The sequence below is a fragment of the Pleurodeles waltl genome, chromosome 8 (assembly GCF_031143425.1).
Source record: "Pleurodeles waltl isolate 20211129_DDA chromosome 8, aPleWal1.hap1.20221129, whole genome shotgun sequence".
In the NCBI taxonomy this organism is placed as follows: domain Eukaryota; kingdom Metazoa; phylum Chordata; class Amphibia; order Caudata; family Salamandridae; genus Pleurodeles; species Pleurodeles waltl.
Genome location: NC_090447.1, coordinates 527,149,190 through 527,167,891, shown reverse-complemented (window position 1 = coordinate 527,167,891; position 18,702 = coordinate 527,149,190). Strand labels below are relative to the sequence as shown.

Genomic DNA, 18,702 nt, shown 5'->3' with positions numbered 1-18,702 from the left:
TACCCACATTGTTTTGCAAGGGAAAATAAATGCACATATCCCAGTGCTGCCCTGCAGTGTCCCGAGTCCACAAATGCAGCTGCTGCTGAATGGTGGGCCTCACCCTTGTGTCTAGATAACCCACCTCAATGTATCACCATGTTTGCCAGCTTAGCTAAGGAGAATGGAGCGTAGTGGTCCCTGGAGGGTCACAGCTCCTGAAGAATGTACCCAAAAGCTGACAATTTGTGAGATGCCCATTCCAGCCTTTAATGCTGGGGTGGGTTGAAACACATCCACCCCATCCCTGGACTAAAAATGAACACCAACTGGAAGTAGAAAAGCAAATAACTGGTCTTTAGACAGTAATTACGCATAAGATAATGCACACAATAATGCATATAATAGAGCAAGAAACTTAGTAGGGGGAAAGACACTTACCTTGCCTGCCATGCAGCAAAGAGAGAGGATTGTTCCACAGAATGTTATTGGCAGTTTTTTGACCATGTGTTTTGTAGTTCTGTTCCATTGATGATGTTCTTTGTTGTGATTTCAATTGCTGCTTGATATTTAAAGAATGAAAAGCATAAATTTCACTTCCAGATTAGAGAATCAGTTTTGGTATACATATAACTACACATTTGTTTTAACTCAATAAGTACGCTAGGTGGGAATCCACTATTCTTCTTAATGGCTGCTCATGAAAATCTGAGAATGGAACCTAACGTACTAGATTTCACATGTTAGCGTACTTTTTGCAGCAGTAAAAAATATTGAGTGTACCAGACTCAATAATTATGCTTATAAGAGAGAAGTGGACCAGTTTGTTTGAACCAATTTTCATTTAAATATTTTCATCATATACAATAGTTAGCGTTGCATTCGGACCTCTAGGTTGCATAGGCGGTGTAATTAAAACATTCAAATTACATGCATGCATACATAGTATATATAAAGCAGGAGTTGTCGGTTCGATTAAGAATTTGAACACCAAAGAAACTCAGACGTTAATACAGGTACAACAATTTGAATTATAACCATTAGTACAATGTATGGCATTTTGTTAATGTTCCCCTACACTATAGTCACCTCTCCTCCCACAGGTCATGTCAGGTGGGGACTGTGTACAATGGCTGTGGAGCAGCCCAGGTCATCAGCCATCCCACCAGGGTATTACGGCACATTGGGGTACCCAAGTGAACACCAACTGAAAAGGGCGTATTAATGGGGAGGACTAAGAGAGGGTGAGTAGAGCCTAAGTTGAAAGCTCCTCCTTGTACAACTGCAGGTCTTGAATGAACATCTCCCAGCCATCTTCAATGAGGATTCTGCACAGCCCCATTGCCTTCTCCCACTTAAGTGCCACAGTTTCAGCCTTTCCCCATTTCAATAGTTCTGCGCACCAGTACTGTAATCCCAGGAGGGAGTGGGCTTTCCAGTGCGGAGCAATGGTTTTGCGGCCTATCAGCAGGGCAAGATCTATAAAGCGATTGGTCACCTTTGCCCTTTTTGGGTGCTTAAATAGGCCTAGCAAGGCACTCCCAAAGGCAGAGATGTTGGTCTGATCTGTTAGTTCTGTGATGGCTCTAGCAACTTGAATCTAGAAATGCTCCATCGCCGGACAGGACCAAAACATGTGGGCGAAATCGGTGGCAGGGCCCAGGCATCTGGACACTCTTGCAAGGAACCAGACATTTTGTGCAGGGAGGCTGGCATGAGATAGGCCCTGTGAAGTATATTGCGCTGTATGTATTGAAATTTCGCATTCTGCAATACTTTCCTGGGATAGATTACCACTCTTTCCCACTCCTTATTTATGAATTAAAGCCAATGTCATGCTCCCAGCTCTGCGAGTTGATAGCAAGGGATCACGGGTAGTGTGTACCAGTACTCGTGTGAACCAGGTGATTAGGCAATGACCGCTGCCTGTAATGTGGAGAGTATGAATCATTAGATGATGTTCAACTTCTGTGTCCTTGATGTGCCATAGTTCAACTAAGGCTACTAGAAGCCTACCATGTGCTAGGAAGTGCCCAGCTGGTATGCCTCAGTCTGTTCACAGTCAATAGAACGGTAGAAGCAGCGTGCCCCAAAACGCCATCTGAGGGTGGTGGGAAGCAAATGATCTGCAAAGTTACCATCTATAAGGTCCTGGGTGTCATGGTAGATATGTATTCCTATGTATTGAAAGGTACGAGGTACCCAGCGCAGCAGGTGAGTGTCTATTGGAAAGTGCTGCAGACGACAATCAGAATGTAGGGGCAACAGGCATGACTTAGTCCAGTTGACTCCCAGACCTGAGACGGCTTGGAATTTGAGAGGATAGCCATTATATCGTTGAAGCCCTGCCTAATGTCTTGTATATAACTTAGAGCATAGTCAGCATACTGGGGGCCACATGTATTACTCCATCTAATGGTATACCCCACTCCCTAGTTTGTTGACCAAGTCTCTGTGCTAGGGGCTCCATAGCCAGGGCAAAGAGGTGGGGGGGGGGGGCAAGGGACAACCCTCGCGTGTCCCCATACTCACTAGAAATGGGGGAAAATGCATTGCCCAATCTTCACCCAGGCTGCGGGGTCTACATATAAGAAGCCCATGATTCCCAGTGCAGTGATGGTGGAAAAGATGTGTTCCCAGTCTAATGTGTTGAACGCTTTTTCTAAATCCAGCACCATGCAGGTGGCGTATGGCCACTGTGCAGGGAAACATTCCATGATCTTGTGTAATCGCCGTATGTTGAACTTGGTGGACCTGCCTGGAATAAAGCCATTCTGGTCTGAGTGAACTAGTGGGGGCATATGCTCTAGGAGTTGAGAGGCTATAGTTTTGCTCTGTATTTTGCAATTGGACCCGAGCATGGAAAGTGGAATGAGGTTAATGCCAGCTGGTCTTTTCCAGGTAAGAGGAAAATGGACCAGTTGATAAGTCAGAAGATAGTTAACAATTTTGATCATCCTCCCATTTTCTTTGTTGCCTCAAGATCTTCCATGTTCCTTCATTCTAGCTGATGGGTGGGATCAAATATTCTACTTTTGTCGCTTAGTTTGAAAAATGTATAAGTGTGTAGTCCACAATCGCTTTTGGATATGAGTGCTCCTTTACGGTCGGTTCCACTGTTTAAGTTCAAGCTTAGCAGCACATCTGTATTGAGACATATTGTTACCAATATTTTAAAACATCCATAGATTGGGCTTTAGCTCCTCCCCAGTGGAGTTCATTTTTCTCTCACCTTATTATATCGGCTCTTTAAATGTATCCCTCCCCATTCCATTACACTGCGTTAAGGACTACTTTACATCTAATGTACTCAGTCATTACACATTCGATTCTTTGTGTCATAAATGCATATATAGATAAAGCAATCGTTTTTTGGTTTGATCTTCATAAAATCGGCCTTTTCAGTGGCATTCTTATGTCTGTTCCCTAACGAACGTGCATGTCCATGTTACAACATTAAAGCCAGATCTATTGGGTTTGCCGATGTTTGTCTTGTTCTTGGATCTAATATTCAAGGCCAGAATGATTCACCTGGCATTGAAGATTCTTTTTTCACCTCAGACAGAGTGGAACATTTTAAAATAAATGTATGCCATTTGGGAAATGGCCCTCCTGGATTACTGAGAAAATGTAGCAATCGGCATCTAAACCAATAACTTTGTATTTTAAGTCCCTAAGGGCTCAACGATTCTAAAAAGTTGTTAATTAAAAAAAATAAAAAATAAAAATAAAGGGTAAATGTTTTGGAATTGCTGTCAAGTGATCTACCAGATATCAGTGTGAAGGCAAATGTTGAGTTGCGTTTTTGATGCTCGGAACTGGAATTAGCCTAGGCTTGTACCGTTTGTGACTTACATGTGACATTTGCTTTGGACAAGTCTGAGGTTACAGTGACCGCTACAACTGATTCAATACTTGGACACACTGAGTCACCGCTGATGAGAGCTCCTGGTTGTCTACTGCCCGCATGGAACATACTTTGGTATATTTATGTGAAAATGTCTCCCTTAGGCAAATCATTGTTGAGTTACCAATGTAGTTCTTTCTAGGTTTCGGTCCCTTTAAACCTCCACTCCTTCCCCCCGATGATTTCATTGGCATTTCATTTATTACTGTCTCTTCCTTCGCCATTGCATCTGCTAGAAGAGTTCACAAATATACAGTCATCTGGCCTCAGTAAGCGTTAACGCCGCCAGGTCCTTTCCAATTTCAAAATCGCTGGGTTCATAGAGTTAATTGTTGTCAAATCCCATGTGTTTGTATTAACTATATTACAGAGTACAATTTATCCCAGCCTACAGAGTATTAAAATGAGTCTCTAAATGTCTGAGCTTACCGGTATGAGATACATATCTGTTGATTGTTACTGTAAAATAATTGCAGAATGTAATTGTCTTGTGTGACTGACCATTCTGAGATTTTCTGTTATATGAATGAATGTTAAGGTGATTTGTTTTAACAATAGTAAACAGATATTCAAGTAATGTGATATTCGAAATGTCTATTTTCTTACAGGTGATTTTTTAAAAGACATCCTCCCAGTCGTGGATCTTTATATTCTTACAAGGGTTTTGCATGATTTGTCAGATGAAAATCTACACACGTTGTTAACCAAAATAGCCACCATTAGTAAACCAGGTAACACATTTGACTTTTCTTAATGTCTCGGAATGAATTGCCCAATTAAAATATCTCTGAGTGTTATGATGCAAAAAGCTAGTTTCATAGTACCATTTCTGTGAAATCTGAAAATTCAATTTCTTGTTTTACTAAAGTTCTGCAAGGGTTAGGCTGGGGGGCACACACGAATACTGGAAAATATAAAACGTAATAAGGGAAATGTGCAGTTAGTACATCTTAGGCCGAAGAACTACTCCTGAGATCTAGTGCGCACAAAGTCTTACTGTGTGTGTTCATGTCTCCTTTTCCACAATGTAATCTTGTTTAACTATAGAAGCTTTGGTCTTTCCCTCTGGGAGCTCGGTTTCAATATCTGTAACATTTGGCCAGCCTTCTCGAAGCACTGCTTAATAACCCTAGACCGCAATCCTGCTGCGATTTTACCAATGGCTTGTAGGGGATGCAGCATCGGTCCAATTAATGCATTTTGGGCGTGGCTTTGTGGTTTAAATTACCATACGCAGTGCAGCAGTTGTCATCCTGCTCGGCTGTACGTGCACCAACGTCTACTTTGAGACTAGAGGGAAAGAAAATAAATGCCCAAAGGTGAGCGCTCATAGAGTAATTGCAACTCTATCTTCAAATGTTCCTTTCACCATTTTCAACATTATGAAATTATTACCTGCATTCTCCTGGCTACGTCAGAGACACGTGCACAGTTTTTTTTGAGTGCTTTCACAAGTTACGTCTGTTTTCCTGTCAGTCCGGTTTTTCTGGGCCTGTGGAACTCTGATGTCAGAAATCACGTATCCTGTAATCCGGATTCATGAAAGCAACGTGTGTTTCCACACCTCTCTCAAACACGACCAGTCATGCACAAAATAATATGCTGGTTAGCAGTAGACCAGGGGAAAGAGGATGGAATAAGAGAGAGAACAGAGACCCTGTATATCGCCAGACTGACTTGACTTTCAGCTGAGCACAGACTTCAGCTGGATGAGCGTTGGGATATAAAGATATGATACACAATGTATTTTGCTACAGCCTCTAATATTCTCTATCATATGTGAAATAGCTCCAGAAAATATAAATATCTGTGCTTTGAACCGGAGTGTCTCTGTTTCCAGTTACATATTTTAGGCCTTGTACAGCTCATATCCGAGGTAATGGATAGCCTTATACAGGTTTAGAAATCCTATCCAAATGAGGGCAGCACAATTGTTTTTGTTTGCAAAAGACTGTGGTTATACCTTGGCCTGCTTCCAGTTACTAGTACAGGATGCTGAAGCTCAGTTTCCTCAGGTGGTCCTTCCGATCGCTGCTGCTTGACAGTTCTGTATGCTGGGGACCCTTGTTTGGGGACGTGTTGGTCTGAGCTTCCTGAAACCCTCCTAATGTTGTGGCCTTCACAGACATCTTAAATTTACTGACTTTTCTGTTCACCTGCACTCAAGGGAGTACACTCCTCACTGTTCTGGCTTCGCTTCGGGAGTACTCAAAGCATTCTTTGATTGCCAGTGGATCCTTGGCACTACAGTCACCTTAATATCTAACTAGCACAACTCCTTCATTCAAGCTTCAACACCAAGTCATCGTCTAATCCAGTTCACTGCCCCTGGTTGTGACATAGACCTGGTAATGGCAGTGTCATTGCTCAGGCCCAAGCCCGCTCTAAGATTATAGGACAATCTCTTCCCAAAAGTTTACCTGTAACAGGATTCAAAGGCATTAAGCTGTTCTTCAATGCAAATCAGCCATTCTTGCGCTGTTGTGGTGGCTATCTCTTTCATTCACACACTCTCTCTTCTTACCATTACAAGTATACACTGCACTGCGCATCAACATCCTATAGTAACGTGGCAGAGGAAGAGGACGGAGGTGAAGCCTTTGCAAACATTTGGCCTCTCAGCCACCTTTAAGCTCCAGGACTCAACTGGTCCGCTTCCTGACTTTCTAGTAACTGCAGATAGTCTCCCATGCCTTCTTCTAACACCCCTATTGCAGAGACCATTCTGTGACACAGCATGACTGGGTCTTATTAGCCGGTAGTCATGGACCACCGTATAACTCAGGTTTCATGGATAAGTGGAGTAAAGTTACCCTCCTACACTGTTCCCATTAATCCCCAGGTGCCCCAAGCATGCATAAATGGCACAGCAGCACCCATCTATCAAGAGAGCTGCAGATAGCCCTGTTCTTCCTCTACCCTAAAACTATCATGGTGCTCTGGACACGGTGTGCACATGCCCCCATTCAGGTAACCCTTAAGCATAAAGAAAGCTCACAGACTCACACTCGAGATTAGAATCTATGGACCGACGTTCTCGGGTGAAGATGCATTAAAAGTTGAGCTTGTCAATACTAGCCTGTCATAACGCAAATTAATCTTGCAGAAAGTAGTTCACTGTTTTAAGCAATGTTTTAACACGACCACTCTGTTTCTAAAAGCATATTTTGTGCGGTCGAGCAATTCTTAATTTGTATGTTTTTATTTTCAGGAACTACTTTGCTTGTGGGAGAAATTGTTATGGATGAAGAGAACAGAAATCCAAGAGGCTTGCTGCAGGCTCTCACTATGAGCGAAGGCAAACAGCGAACTGCTTTAGAATATAAAGCCCTGCTAGGAAAATATGGATTCAGCAATGTACAAATTAAAATCACCGGAAATTTCTTAGATGCAATTTTGGCTGTCAAGAGTTAACTTTTAGTACGTATTTTCCTGCTTTAGGTACATGTGGCAGTTGTCAAGTAAATTAATGGACTCAAACAATACGTGGACATCACGTTCATAGCAATAATTTCCTCTTTTGCAGAGTGATTGTTTTTAATATATATATCATGTTTATTGCTCTAGTTATGTGCCAGATAATCCAATATTTCAACTTTAGCCTAAAGTAAAATGATATCCTATTGCTTCATGTATTACAGTATTTTTTCACGACACGAGTTAACATGACCGCCAATGCACTGATTGCCTGGGTCTGTTTAAACATGTTTCCGTCTTGGTCTGTGGATCACGCACGCGTATGTAGTTCATAGCAGTGGATTGGCATTGCCATGAATGACTGACGAGCTGCGCTCTGCATGTCTTAGGTGAAACTGTGAGACCCTGGAACCACTTTTCTGCGAGCTTGTTCATCTCCATGGCCTTGTGCACTGTTAGTTGCAAGGTTGCCAGCTTAAACAGCCCAAACAGCCCAAACCACATGAATAGAGTGCAGTGCCCAAATCAAACGCAAGCGTGTCTGTGCACCTGGAGCAACTGGTCAGGGATACCCCACGTGATTGGTTTGGCATCATCCCTAGACGTCCAGTCCCTTCACTGCCAGGCCTTTTCCCCATCCTGTGCCAGGCCTTTTTTTGGCTATTTGGGGCAGTTTGCGCTTAGGCCCTCATAACTTTTTGTCCACATAAGCTAGCCAAGCCAAATTTGCGTCCTTTTTTTCCAACATCCTAGGGATTCTAGAGGTACCCAGACTTTGTAGGTTCCCCTGAATGAGGCCAAGAAATTAGCCAAAATACAGTGAAAATTTCGTTTTTTTTTAAAAAAATTGAAAAAGTGGCTGCAGAAGAAGGCTTGTGTTTTTTCCCCCTGAAAATGGCATCAACAAAGGGTTTGCGGTGCTAAAATCACCAGCTTCCCAGCTTTCAGGAACAGGCAGACTTGAATCAGAAAATCCAATTTTTCAACACAAATTTGGCATTTTACTAGGACATACCCCATTTTTATGATTTTTTGTGCTCTCAGCCTCCTTCCAGTCAGTGACAGAAATGGATGTGAAACCAATGCTGGATCCCAGACACCTAAACATTTCTGAAAAGTAGACAAAATTCTGAATTCAGCAAGGGGTAATTTGTGTAGATCCTACAAGGGTTTCCTACAGAAAATAACAACTGAAAAAGAAAAATATTGAAATTGAGGTGAAAAAAACAGCAATTTTACTCTACATTTTACTCTGTAACTTTTTCCTGCAATGTCAGATTTTTGAAAGCGATATACTGTTACGTCTGCTGCACTCTTCTGGTTGCGGGGATATATAGGGCTTGTAGGTTCATCAAGAACCCTAGGTACCCAGAGCCAATAAATGAGCTGCACCCTGCAGTGCGTTTTCATTCTATACCAGGTATAGAGCAATTCATTTGCTGAAATATAAAGAGTGAAAAATAGCTATCAAGAAAACCTTTGTATTTCCAAAATGGGCACAAGATAAGGTGTTGAGGAGCAGTGGTTATTTGCACATCTCTGAATTCCAGGGTGACCATACTAGCATGTGAATTACAGGGCATTTCTCAATTAGACGTCTTTTTTACACACTCTCTTATATTGGAAAAAATGTAGAGAAAGACAAGGGACAATAAAACTTGTTTTGCTATTCTATATTCCCCCAAGTCTCCCGATAAAAATGATACCTTACTTGTGTGGGTAGGCCTAGCGCCCACGACAGGAAATGCTCCAAAACACAACGGGGACACATCACATTTTTTGAAAGAAAACAGAGGTGTTTTTTGCAAAGTGCCTACATGTAGATTTTGGTCTCTAGCTCAGCCGGCACCTAGGGAAACCTACCAAACCTGTGCATTTTTGAAAACTAGAGACCTAGGCGAATCCAAGATGGGGTGACTTGTGGGGCTCTGACCAGGTTCTGTTACCCAGAATCCTTTGCAAACCTCAAAATTTGGCTAAAAAAACAAGTTTTCCTCACATTTCGGTGACAGAAAGTTCTGGAATCTGAGAGGAGCCACAAATTTCCTTCCACCCAGCGTTCCCCCAAGTCTCCCGATAAAAATGATACCTCACTTGTGTGGATAGGCCTAGCGCCCACGAAAGGAAATGGCCTAAAACACAACGTGGACACGTCACATTTTTTTACAGAAAACAGAGGTGTTTTTTGCAAAGTGCCTACCTGTGGTTTTTGGCCTCTAGCTCAGCCGGCCCCAAGGAGGCAAAAATGGCCTGAAATAAATTTGCCCCCAACCCCTCCCTGGGAGCGACCCTTGCCTACGGAGTCGCTCCCCTTGCGTGACATTGGTGCAAAAAAAAAAAATCCCCGGTGCCTAGTGGTTTCTGCCCCCTTTGGGGGCAGATTGACCGAAAATCGGCCGATCTGCCCCCGAAGGGGGGCAGAAATGGTCTAAATACAATTTACCCCCCAGGGGAGCGACCCTTGCCTAATGGGTCGCTCCCCATCTAAAAAAAAAAAACAACAAAAAAAAACACAAAAATAAAATTTGCCCTGGCGCCTAGAGGTTTCTGCCCCCCTGGGCGCAGAAATGGCCTAAAATAAATTTGCCCACCAGCCCCCCAACCTTCCCCCGGGAGCGACCCTTGCCTACGGGGTCGCTCCCCCTGCGTGACATTGGCGACAACAAAAAATATCCCCGGTGCCTAATGGTTTCTGCCCCCTTGGGGGCAGATTGACCTAAAATGGGCCGATGGTCTAAATACAATTTGCCCCACAGGAGAGCGACCCTTGTCTAATGGGTCGCTCCCCATCTCTAAAAAAACAACAACAAAAAAAAAAACACGATTTTTTTTTTGCCCTGGCGCCTAGAGGTTTCTGCCCCCCTTGGGGGCAGATCGCCTAAGCCTAATAACAATAGGCCGATCTGCCCCCGGGGGGCAGAAATTGCCTAAAATAAATAAATAAATTTGTCCAAGGGGTCGCTCCCCATCTGTAAAAAAAATAAAAAATAAAAAAAATCCCCAGTGCCTAGTGGTTTCTACCCCCCTTGGACAGTTCGGCTTAATCAAAATAGTCTGATCTGCTCCCCAGGGGGCCAGAAATGGCCTAAAATAAATTTGCCCCCAAGGGGAGCGACCCTTGCCTAAGGGGTCGCTCACCTTGCGTGAAATTCACGTTAAAAAAAAAAAAAACTCCCTGGTGTCTAGTGGTTTCTGCACCCTTGGGGGCAGATTGGCCTCATAAAAATAGGCCAATCTGCCTAAATATAATTTGCCCCCTAGGGGAGCGACCCTTGCCTAAGGGGTCGCTCCCCACCTCCTAAAAAAACTGAACAAAACAAAAAGGAAAAAGAAAAAAAAGATCCCTGGTGCCTAGAGGTTTCTTCCCCCCCCCCCGAGAGCGACCCTTGCCCAAGGGGTCACTCCCTTATGCCACTTTCACAAATAAAAAACAAATCCATGGTATCTAGTGGGCGTTTCAAAAGACGGATTGCTTTGCAATCCGGCTTTTGAAACGCAGAGAGAGACTTCAAAGGGAAGGAAATAACTTTCCTTCCCTTTGAAGCCTCTCTCGGCCTCCCCCACGTGATCGGAAGAGAAATGCAAAGCTGAGCTTCCAGCGCGATGGGAGGAGGCCCTGTGACAAATCAGCGCGCGATCACAGGGGGTGTGGGGGGGGTCAGGGTGGAAGCGGAAGGGCTTCCCCTTCCATCCCTGCCTTGGGGGAGGTGGGTGGGGGGTGCACATGGGGGGAGCGCTAGCGCTCCCCCCCAGTTCCCAGGTGTAGGACGAGGTGACCTCGTCCAAGGCACCCTAGGGGTTAAACTCAAGCAGCCCAGACGTAAATATGTAATAAAGCTGTTTCAGCTCTTGACCATGTATGAAGCTGATGCCTGTGCATTTCAGTCGCTTTGAGAGGTGGAAATAATGGTACGCTTGGGAGCTTGGGAACTCTGTTGTTGGGGGCAGTGGGTGTGATGGTGTGACCCTGTGTACCACTTCAGTCAGTCCCTGGCCAATGTTTGTTTTGTGATTTCCAGACCACAGAATCCAGAAACAGACTTAGGCCATAATAAGGAGTGGCGCATTAACTGGATGTGTGTTCTGGCCCCAGAGTTACCTTTACAGGCCTGTGTGGGAACCCCTGGATTTGGAAAATAAGCACCATTATGAGCTGGGCTGTAAGAGTCCAATAGGGAATGGAGAATAACAGATGAAGTTGTATTTACCACATCCGACTCCCCTATTTATTCCCTGTTTTTGGCTGTTGTGTGGCCTGGAGACTTCTGCTGTTTCCTGCAGACAGAGTCCCTTTGAAAACTATCTGCCCAAAGGTTTACTGTATTACTTGTAATACACATAGGCCCGCTAACCTTCATTGCTATGTACACTAAAGATTGAGTAACTCATGTTCTGGCCCTGAGTGTGCTCTTTAAACAAGTTGGGTATTGATTAGCTACCATAATACCTTCAGCACCCGAAGCAGCTTTCTCTCCCATCCTAAAACACTCCCCCCATCCTAGTGAAACAAATGAATGTCATTATTAATTCTAATATCCCAGGATGAAAAAGCTACATCGCCGAATAACGTAATATGTTTGGAAGATTCTTAACTTAACTTGGTTTTCAGTACAAGCAGTTAGGGTGGAGGTGCAACTGAGTAACTGAAAAATAATGAATTGCCATTTTCAGGGATACTCGTCACTGTTTTTAACGGATACTTCCAACCACAGATTGCTCTCTTTGAGAATAATCCCATGTGGTAAAGTGAATCCAGGGATTCTTTTCAGCAATGCTTCCCACATGTTATTAAGTGGTGCCCTGTGGTTCCTCTGTGACTTACTACTGCTCTGGAAGTGATGGAGCTGAGCCTTAAATATGTGCCATCCATGTGCACTGATGGCAGTTCCTTTCTTTCTGCACCCATCGACGAAGATCTGGAGCCCCACTCCCAACTTTGTCAGTTTTTGGATGACTACAAACTTTTCTAGTTTTCCACGGTAGATAACTTCCCCAATGCAAGGATTCAAGCCTTGCCATGACCACAGAATCGTGCCCTATTCAGGTGCCACCCCAGCATGCTGACGTCAGTTTTTCGTTCTTTTTTTTCCGCTCCAGCTAGCACCGATTCAAAGGGAGCTACCCTTCAGTCACTATTTGACTGCCCTTGACTTGAAGATTTATTTTTTGTTTTCTACTCCTAGTGAGTTGAGGATGTCATTGAGAAAGGCCAGGTTTAAGCTCTGCGGGTGGTGTCATTGTCAGTGATATATCTGCACCTCGTGTGTCTTTGGTGGCTGGGGCGCAACCACGACCCAAAGTCGTGCTCTGAGTGTCGGGCTGTGCATCCGAAGGCTTTGAGGGAGTGGTCCCTGAAGCTGATGGCGGCCCGTCACTCGACTCGGCTTAAGTAAAGGTCCCGGCAGCGGTTGCGGAGTCCTCTCCTTCATCGTCGTCCCACTCCAAGTCCTCAGGACGATCGGGTATGTCAAGGCACAAGACAAAGAGTAAGAAGTCAAGCATTCTTTGACTTCTCATTGTCTGCTGCCCGACGAGATGAGAGATTGTCGGTGCTCTAGACCTTGTTCCCACGATCCTGCACCTGGGCCAACTCTGCACCTCCCCGAGTTTCCAAGAGCCGGAACGACCCCTACCCAATTTCGAGAATTTTAGGAGTCCACGTGCCTTATTTTTGGGCAGCCATAAGGCGCCATCCCCTCTTTTATGGGCTAGGTTACAGTGAGCAATGGGAGGGTCAGCTGGATCCTTTAGAATACCAGCTTCAAAACCATATGGACTGGTGTACAGACTTGGGTGTGGCCAGTGGACTGGATACTTCTCCAGATACTGGTATGCTTTTTCCCCCTACTGTGGCAATGGAGGAAGGTGCTTCCTATTCCATGGTAGTGAGAAGAGCAGCTGAGGTCTTGGACCTCAAGTTGCTTTCAGTGTCAGTCGGGACTAACCTCCTGAAAGAGGTGCTTCAGTCTGGAGCTTTCACCTCAGAACCCATGCGGCCCTTTAATGAAGCCCTCACTGACGTCATTCTAGGTACCTGGTCCAAACCCAGCACAGGGGCTCTTGTGAACCGGACAGTCACCTGCTGCCATCACTCTGCTCCGGGGAAACCCAAGCTTTCTGACGCAACACCGCACCCTTGAGAGCTTGGTCATCCAAGCCTCCACTTCCCAGGGTGCATTCCCTTCCACACCCTGGATAGGGAATCCAAAAGGTTGGGTACACTTGGGAAGAAGATTTTGTCTTCCTCCAGCCATGCATTATGGTCTATGAACACCACATGCCTTTTGAGCTGTTATTCCCACACACTGTGGGATATGGTTGCTCAAGTGCTGCCACAGGTCCTGGAGGAGGCCTGGGCTGTACTCTCTCAGGGAGTTGCCAATGGGAGGGACACAGCAAAGTTTATCCAATGTGGACTGGACAGGACTGACTCACTGGGCAGAGGCGTTTCGTCAACAGTTGCCCTGGGGTGCCACTCATGGTTGAGGCCATTTGGCTTTTCAGGGGATGTCCAGGCTACTTTGATGGACAAGGCCTTTGATGGCATCCATCTCTTCAGATACAAGGCAGACTCGGCGCTCAAAGATTCTCGTGCTACCGCCAGGTCCTTGGGCCTCGCAGCAGCCTGTCATTCCTCCTCAGTCTGCCTTTCGTCCCTTTCGTGGCTACGGAAGGGGCCTCTAACCGCATCCATTCCCGGCCATGCGCAGTGCTGTGTATTCTGCCCAGTCTCTGCGGAGCTGAGAGCATGGGATCCACTGACTGGTGGATCAGGGAGCCAGCAGTCAGACCAGTCCATCCCCACCTGCAGCATCCTCTAAGCCCTCCTAGTCTGACTCCCCACCAGGGGCCAGTTAGAGGCAGGATTCACCATCACCTGTTCCACTGGCAATCCATCACTTCAGACAAATGAGTTTTGCAGATAGTCCGAAGGGTCTACTTCCTCCCCTTCAAGACTATCGCTCCATCCATGCCACCATCATATGGTCTGTCCTCTCCCACCTCCAGATCACGGTGGACCTCCTGCATTTGCTGGTGTTCACTATAAACGCTACAAAGTCACTCCAGACTCGCTCTCAGATTCTCCCTTTCATTGCAGCTGTTCTGGGTACAGTGCAGTTTCAGGCTTATGCTCCTGAGCGGCGAGGCTATGATACAGATGTTTCAGCCTCTATACTGGATTTCAGTGAGAAAGACTCTGAGGCTGCTGAGCCTCATGGTCTCCTGCATCCTGGCGTTGACACATGCCAGATGATATATTGGGCTCTGCAGTGGGACCTGAAGTTCCAGATGGTGCAGGAGAATCTCTCAGACAAGGTCTAGATCTCAGTGGGAACTGCGCCAAGATCTGCAGTGGTGGTTAACGAACCACAATTGAGTCAGAGGCAGATTCCTCTCCCTTCCCCAATCAGATCTGACAGTAGTGAAAGACGCATCACTCCTGGGATGGGGTGGCCACCTGGAGGAGGTGGAGATCAGAGGCATCAGCTCTCCGGGGGAGTCCAAACTCCACATCAACCTGTTGGAGTTTCATGCGATTGGCTAGCATTGAAGGCATTTCTTCCTTCTGTCAAGGGGAAGATGGTGCAAGTGTTCAGGGACAACACCACCGCTATGTGGTACTGCAACAAGCAGGGCGGGATGGGTTGTGGACCATTTGTCAAGAGGCTCTGCACCTCTGGACATGGCTGGAACAGCAGCGCATATCCCTGGTGGTTCAACATCTGGCGGGCTCTGTGAATGCCAGAGCAGACAAACTTAGCTGAAAATGTCTACCTGATCACGAATGGCATCTTTATCCGGAGGTGATGCAAGGTCTCTTTTAGCAGTGGGAGAGCCTTGGTTAGATCTGCGCACCTTCGCAGAGAGCGTGCAATGTCAGCAGTTTTGCGCATTGGATTTTCAAAGGCGGCAATCGCTCTGAGACGCTTTTCGTCTCAAGTGGAACTCAGGCCTCCTATACGCCTCTCTACTCATACCACTTATGCCCAGACTTCTCAAGAAGATCGCAAATGACCCTTCAGGAGGATCTAATATTGCAACGGCAGAAGTGGGTTCTGCACCCCAACCGGTAATCTCTCTGCCTTTTTGCATGGAGTTTGAGTGGCGACAGTTGACAGCTTTTGACCTTCTGCCCAAAGTCTGTAATGTTATCTTGGCAGCCAAGCGTGCCTCCACCAAAATGGTATACGCCTGCTGTTGGAAGAAATTTGTGGAATGGTGCACAGATAAATCTGTTGATCCCCCTTCTGCCCTTCTCTCTGAGGTTCTGTTGTTTATACTCCCTCTGGCCCAAAAGGGCTCTGCTATGGGCACCCTCAAAGGTTTACTGCAATTTCTGTTTTTTTTTGGTTACCTGATGAACCTTCTTTGTTTGTTTCCCATTGTAAATAGGTTCCCTAAAGGCCTTAAACATGTTTCCTCCATCCCCATTCATTATGCCCCAGTGGGATTTGAATTTGGTTGTGTCCTTTCTGATGTGCGCTCCTTTCGAGCCTCTCCACAATTGTCCTCTCAGGCTTCTCACTTTGAAAACTGCCTTCCTTGTGGCCATTACATCTGCCTGCAGGGTAAGTGAGTTACCGCCCTACCTTTACATCCACCCTGACAAAGTAGTGCTTTGCACTAGGGCCTTTTTGTCTGCTAAGAGTGGTTGCGTGCTTTCATGTAGGTCAGTCCATCACCTTGCCTACTCTTTATGCACCCTCGCATCTTTCTAAGGAAGAGGAGAGACTCCACTGACTGGATCCAAAAAGAACATTGGCATTCTACCTTGATCATACAAGAGTTCCTGGTGGATGATCAACTATTTGTCGGTTATGTGGGTGCGAAGAGAGGTCGGGCAGTGCAGAAGTGGACTATCTCCAGATGGGTCATACTCTGGATTAAGATATGCTACACACTAGATAAAAAGCAACCCCTGAAGACTTGCATGCTCATTTTTCTTGAGCTACAGCTGCAACCACTGCATTAGCACGCAGAGTTCCAGCCCTTTATTTCTGTCAAGCAGCAATGTGGCATCCTTGAACACATTCCCCAAATACTATTGCCTGGACAGTCAGGTCCTTAGGGACAGTTACTTTGTCTGTTTGGTCCTGCAGAACTTTCTAGAGTGATCTTGATCCGCAGACCCTCCTCCAGGGATGGTATTGCTTGGGTATCCAAAGGTAAGGAATCTGCAATTAGAAGTCTCTGTCAGATGAACAAGTTACTTACCTTTGTAAATGCCTTATCTCTGATAGAAACACATTCTAGTTGCAGAGTGCTTACCGACCCACCCATCCTCCCCATTCTGTGAACTGCTTTCTAGAGACAGGGACTCCCCTTCCAGGGCCTTAGTTTTGACACAACAGTAGTCAGTGTTCTTCGTGGCTCTGCGCTTGTAGTGTGGAAAGTTGTGAAAAGAAACTAACATCAGCATGCCTATATATATAGGACCCGTGACGTCATATCTGGTGCGGGGACATGGAACCGATCAACGCCACCTAACGGCTTGCAGGGGTACTTCTCAGAAAATGTTCTGGATCAAGCTGACACCAGAGGGACATTCTCAGGTAAGGAATCTGCAGCTAGAATATGTCTCTATCAGATAAGGTGTTACTGAAAGTAAGTAACTTGTTGGTCAGTCAGAGACCCACTCAACATGGGTCTTTGGTGCCTGGACTCTGGAAGACTCAAAGTTGTTCAATCAGTACACCCTTAAGCACCCAATGGCAGTCAAAGACAGGAGGTGAAGCTTTATGCCGCCAGACATAGATTGTATTTGAAGCAGAAGTTCCCCGCCAAGTCACAAGGCTATTTGAGGTCACGAGGTAGGCCCCACGCAAAGTCCTGTTCCCTTTCAGAGTCTTCCAGTAAGGTAAAGTCACAAACATGCCATAAGCACAACAAAGTTAAGTAGCTCTTGTGAGAAGTTCTAAACACATCACTCAAAAGGTCCAGCGTCTTCTGACTCTGAGCCAGTCCCGCAATTGATTGTCCACCCTGCAGTAAATAACAGCTTCTAGGATGCCATGCTATAAAGTTTCCAGACTCTGCCAGCTCCTTCTGGCATGCCTTCATGTTCCCTGGAGCTGCAGGAGCCTTCAGCTGGATTTCTGAAGGCATCACCTCCCTGGAAGCAGACTATCCCCTTTGGATGTGGTCCTGGATCCATACTGATGCTAATACAGACTTCCATTCTGGCACCAGTGTCCATGCAAGCTATTTCTGTGTCACCACTTATACTGTTAACAGTGTCCTAGCTGGAAAGGAGACATCCTGTGTCATCTACTTGGGCGACATAGCTGTCTACACCGCCGTAGGGAGGAACATCTTTACAACCTCCAGGAGGTGCATCAGGTTCTTCAGCAAGTGGGCCTGACTATCAAGGCCAGTAAGTGCCAGATCAGACTTGGTTTCATTGTGTAACCGGCCACAAGGTGGGCAAGAGTAAAGTGCAGCCAAGGCAAAGATTAAAACTATCTTATAGAGACTTCTAGCTGCAGCTTCCTTACCTTAGAATTCCCTGGCGTCAGCTTTGAATCCGGAGTTTTTTTCTGAGCAGTACCCTGCGCGCGAGCCATCGGGCGGCGGCGTTTGGATCCGCGTGCGTTGACCAGCTCTGCGTGCGTCGTTAGCGTCATTGGAGCCGTCTATGACATCACAGTTGTCTATATAGACGCCGCCTCGGCGCGCGTACGTCAGTTCTTTTCCTTCCGAGCCGGTTAAGTGCAGTTTTGGAAAGAGCTACCCTGCTTCGACAGTTTGTCGATACTTTTTTGACTGTTTGAAGTCATGTCTTCGAGAAAGACAGGATTCAAGCCGTGTGGTGCATGTCATTGCACCATGTCGGTGACGGATACGCACCGTGTTTGTCTTTGGTGCCTGGAGAAGGACCACGATTCCACCTCGTGCTCAGACTGTCGGGCCATGGCGCCGAAGGCCTTGATGGAGAGATCCCTTAAGCTTCTTGCGGCCCAACATTCGTCTTTGGTCGGCGCAACTCCACGGAGGTCACGGTCCCGCAGTAGGAGGAGGTTGCGGCACCGCTCCCAGAGCCCCAAGTCCTCTTCCTCGCATTCGAGGTCATCCGAAGGTAAGAGGCACAAGAAGAAGAAGAAGTCCAAGCGGACTTCGTCTTCGCCACGCCCGTCGGCCGATGAGGCGTCTAGGGAACGTTGACGTTCCGAGCGTGGTTCTGTGGAGCAGTCGCCAGGGTCGACTCTGCGTCTCCCCCCCTTTCCGGGGACCGGATCGACCCCCGCTCAAATAAAAGAGTTTTACGAGGCCATGCGTCTCGTTTGTGAGCAGGCTGCACCCTCGGGTGGGTCTTCGGGCCCCGCGGGGTCAGCAGCGGCCCCTTCGGATTCGACGCCGGTGGCTTCGGCCTCGGCGCCGTTGGGGACCCCAGGATCCGA

At 46.3% G+C, this 18,702-nt stretch overlaps 1 protein-coding gene across 2 annotated transcripts in view; it reads left to right on the top strand.

The window, feature by feature from the left end:
* The window catches only part of ASMTL (acetylserotonin O-methyltransferase like), a 291,907-nt gene extending 284,392 nt beyond the window's left edge, over window positions 1-7,515 (top strand). For both annotated transcript variants that reach the window (XM_069204555.1, XM_069204554.1), the window contains exons 13-14: window positions 4,495-4,617; window positions 7,098-7,515. In XM_069204555.1, the coding sequence (XP_069060656.1) occupies window positions 4,495-4,617; window positions 7,098-7,300 (326 nt within the window). In that variant the 3' untranslated portion in view covers window positions 7,301-7,515. The remainder of the gene's footprint in view (window positions 1-4,494; window positions 4,618-7,097) is intronic.
* The last annotated feature ends 11,187 nt before the right edge of the window (window positions 7,516-18,702 follow it).